The 2604-nt window shown below is 41.0% G+C and overlaps 1 protein-coding gene across 1 annotated transcript in view; it reads right to left on the bottom strand.

The window, feature by feature from the left end:
• LOC105624678 (la-related protein CG11505) overlaps window positions 1-2454 on the bottom strand; it is a 15314-nt gene extending 12860 nt beyond the window's left edge. Inside the window, exons 1-2 of the mRNA XM_012206036.1 lie at window positions 2439-2454; window positions 164-545 (exon numbers count right to left, since the gene is read on the bottom strand). Coding sequence (XP_012061426.1) covers window positions 164-545; window positions 2439-2454 — 398 coding nt within the window. The remainder of the gene's footprint in view (window positions 1-163; window positions 546-2438) is intronic.
• Window positions 2455-2604: the final 150 nt, after the last annotated feature.

The raw sequence follows: 2604 nt of genomic DNA, 5'->3' as shown, positions 1-2604 counted from the left end.
ATTATTATATATATATAATATATATATATATATATATATATATATATATATATATATATATATAGATATGTGTGATCTAATGTACATAATACAATATTTGGGAAATGATTGCAATTTCATGCAATGCAAAATGGAAGATTTCAGAATAATAAGAGCTTGTTACCTGGAGAAATAGTACTCGAGTTGTGTAGAGAGCATTTGTTTAAGCGTCTCCAACGGTATGCCTGGAACATTTAAATCTGTCATTGGTACAGATGGAGGAGCAGCAGAAGCGTCGCCCAATGCGGCAACATCCACCGGGCTGTATCCGACAGCACCACCGTGCATGCTTATAGCGTGTTGAGGCGATGGTTCCAGACTGCTGACACCAGCGTCAAGAATCAATTCACTACCGCTCGGCGCACCGTTCATGACTCCGTAGTCTATATTAGGCACACCACCACCACCAATTGCGCCTGCAATCTGTGGACCCAGAGGTTCAGGGGTGGCTGGGTAGACCGCCCCTGGTGGCAGCTTCCCGATGTCCCCATTCATGTAAACGTATCCTACAAAAGGAAAATTTGTAATTCATTTGTAATTTTCCTTTATCTTCTCTCATGTTCTTTCATACTTATGTATGTTGTAATTTAAAATGTTGCTCTAATAACCTAGTGTAATGCAATCAGATATCTTGTAAAATGATAATTCAGTTTAAATAAAATTTTTTGTTACATATTTAAAAATTAGTATAATATATAAAATACTTTAAATCCCAATTAAAAACCTGATATTTCCTAGATATATATACCTAGATATATATATATACTACATATCTATAATTCTAACCTAATACAAGTTATTACGTTTCACAGTTATTGCATTAAATATAGCTCTTTGCAGTATAATAGGTCTAGTTATTACATCACATATGACTTTTTTACCTGTACATTTATATAGTTTAAACAATTAGTTTGAGAGGTACTCAATTATAATTCTATTTATATCAATATAGATCAACATTTAATTTCCATGTAACTTATCTTTTTCTAATTCTAAGAAAAAGATGAAGAGTAAGTTAAATTGTGATTAAGTTATCTATAAATGTGAGATATATTAGATCTCTCTCTATTCCAAAAGTCGTGCTTTTAGACTAGGAGAAAATATCATTCTACAGAATACTTTGGTTATTACTAAGAGCAACTTGACTTATTTTTATACAATACACACACACACACACACACACACACACACACACACACACACACACATGCACGCACCGCACACGCACACACATATATATATCATAATCATGTAATAATTATTTGATCAAAGATCAAAGATGCTTTATGCAACATATCCTTGTAAACTATCATGACAACAACAGTAAAACGGAGCAACTATCAGGAAAATTTGATTCAAATCATGCCTCAATACGCAGCACTATACGATGGATTACCACAAGCCCACAAATATAGAGTACAAAACAGCTACGAACAATGTCGCGCGTGCAACTTTTCACAAAGTACAATCTGGGAGCCGCCGGGAAAAACGAAAGACATAAGGAAGAATTTTTTTCACGCGCGCGCGCGACCAAAGTCGACGTGGTTGACACTAAGATACGCTCTTCGGGCGGCAATGCTCACACGCGCCAGAACGAGCCTCCGGCATCGGACTACGTGCCACGACGACGGCCGTCGGGAAGAACTCGCGACGTGCCAGACGAGGATCCCCGCGCGAAAGGACGCGCAATATGTTGCGGAGCGCACGGCGCGTTATCGGCCAAATATAGCGATCGTCGATACGATACGGTGGCAGTCACGGTGGCGTCACGACGGCGACGACGACGAGCTGCTTTCTGGCCGACCGGACACGACCACGATCACGATCACGACCACGTCCACGACCACGATGACGAAGACAATGACGACGACATTGACGACATCGACAAGGATGAGCACAAGAACAACGTATACGGATACGATGGTGAGGACGATGACGACGTCAACGTGGATGAGAAGATGAAAGATGAAGACAGCGGCGATAACGTGTCGACGTACGGCGCGAGTTTAGCAAGCAACATAAGGAGGTGGTGACGATGGCGAGAAGAAGGTGGATGAAGCGGCACGATGACAAGACTGTACAACACTCTTCCTGAACTCAACGAACATGTGTTAACACTAACGATGACGATGACGATGATGATAATGATAATGACGGCGACGACGATGACGACAACGACATTGATGATAATGGTGAAGATGATGAAGATGTTGATGAAGATAAAGATGATGATGATGATGATGATGATGATGATGATGATGAAGATGATGATAACGATGATGATAAAGATGATGATGATGACGATAATGATGACGATAATGATAATGATGATGAGAATCGGATGGTGATTGAATGATTTTCGTATGGTTTTTTTGATGAATGTGACGGATGATCGTTACCAAAATCACCGTTCATCTCGAGATGGGCCTGGATGATCCCATGTGCCCTGAATCTAGCGCTACGAGGTGCCTTGCCCGTTCGCTCGCTCGCTCGCCCGTCCGCTCGCTCACTCGCGCTCTCTTCTCTCTCTCTCTCTCTCGTCTCTCTCTCTCGTCTCTCTCTCTC

This window comes from Atta cephalotes (assembly GCF_000143395.1).
Source record: "Atta cephalotes unplaced genomic scaffold scaffold00003, whole genome shotgun sequence".
NCBI classification, from domain to species: Eukaryota; Metazoa; Arthropoda; class Insecta; order Hymenoptera; family Formicidae; genus Atta; species Atta cephalotes.
The sequence above is the reverse complement of the archived record's forward strand: the minus strand, read 5'-3'. Positions and strand labels throughout refer to the sequence as shown.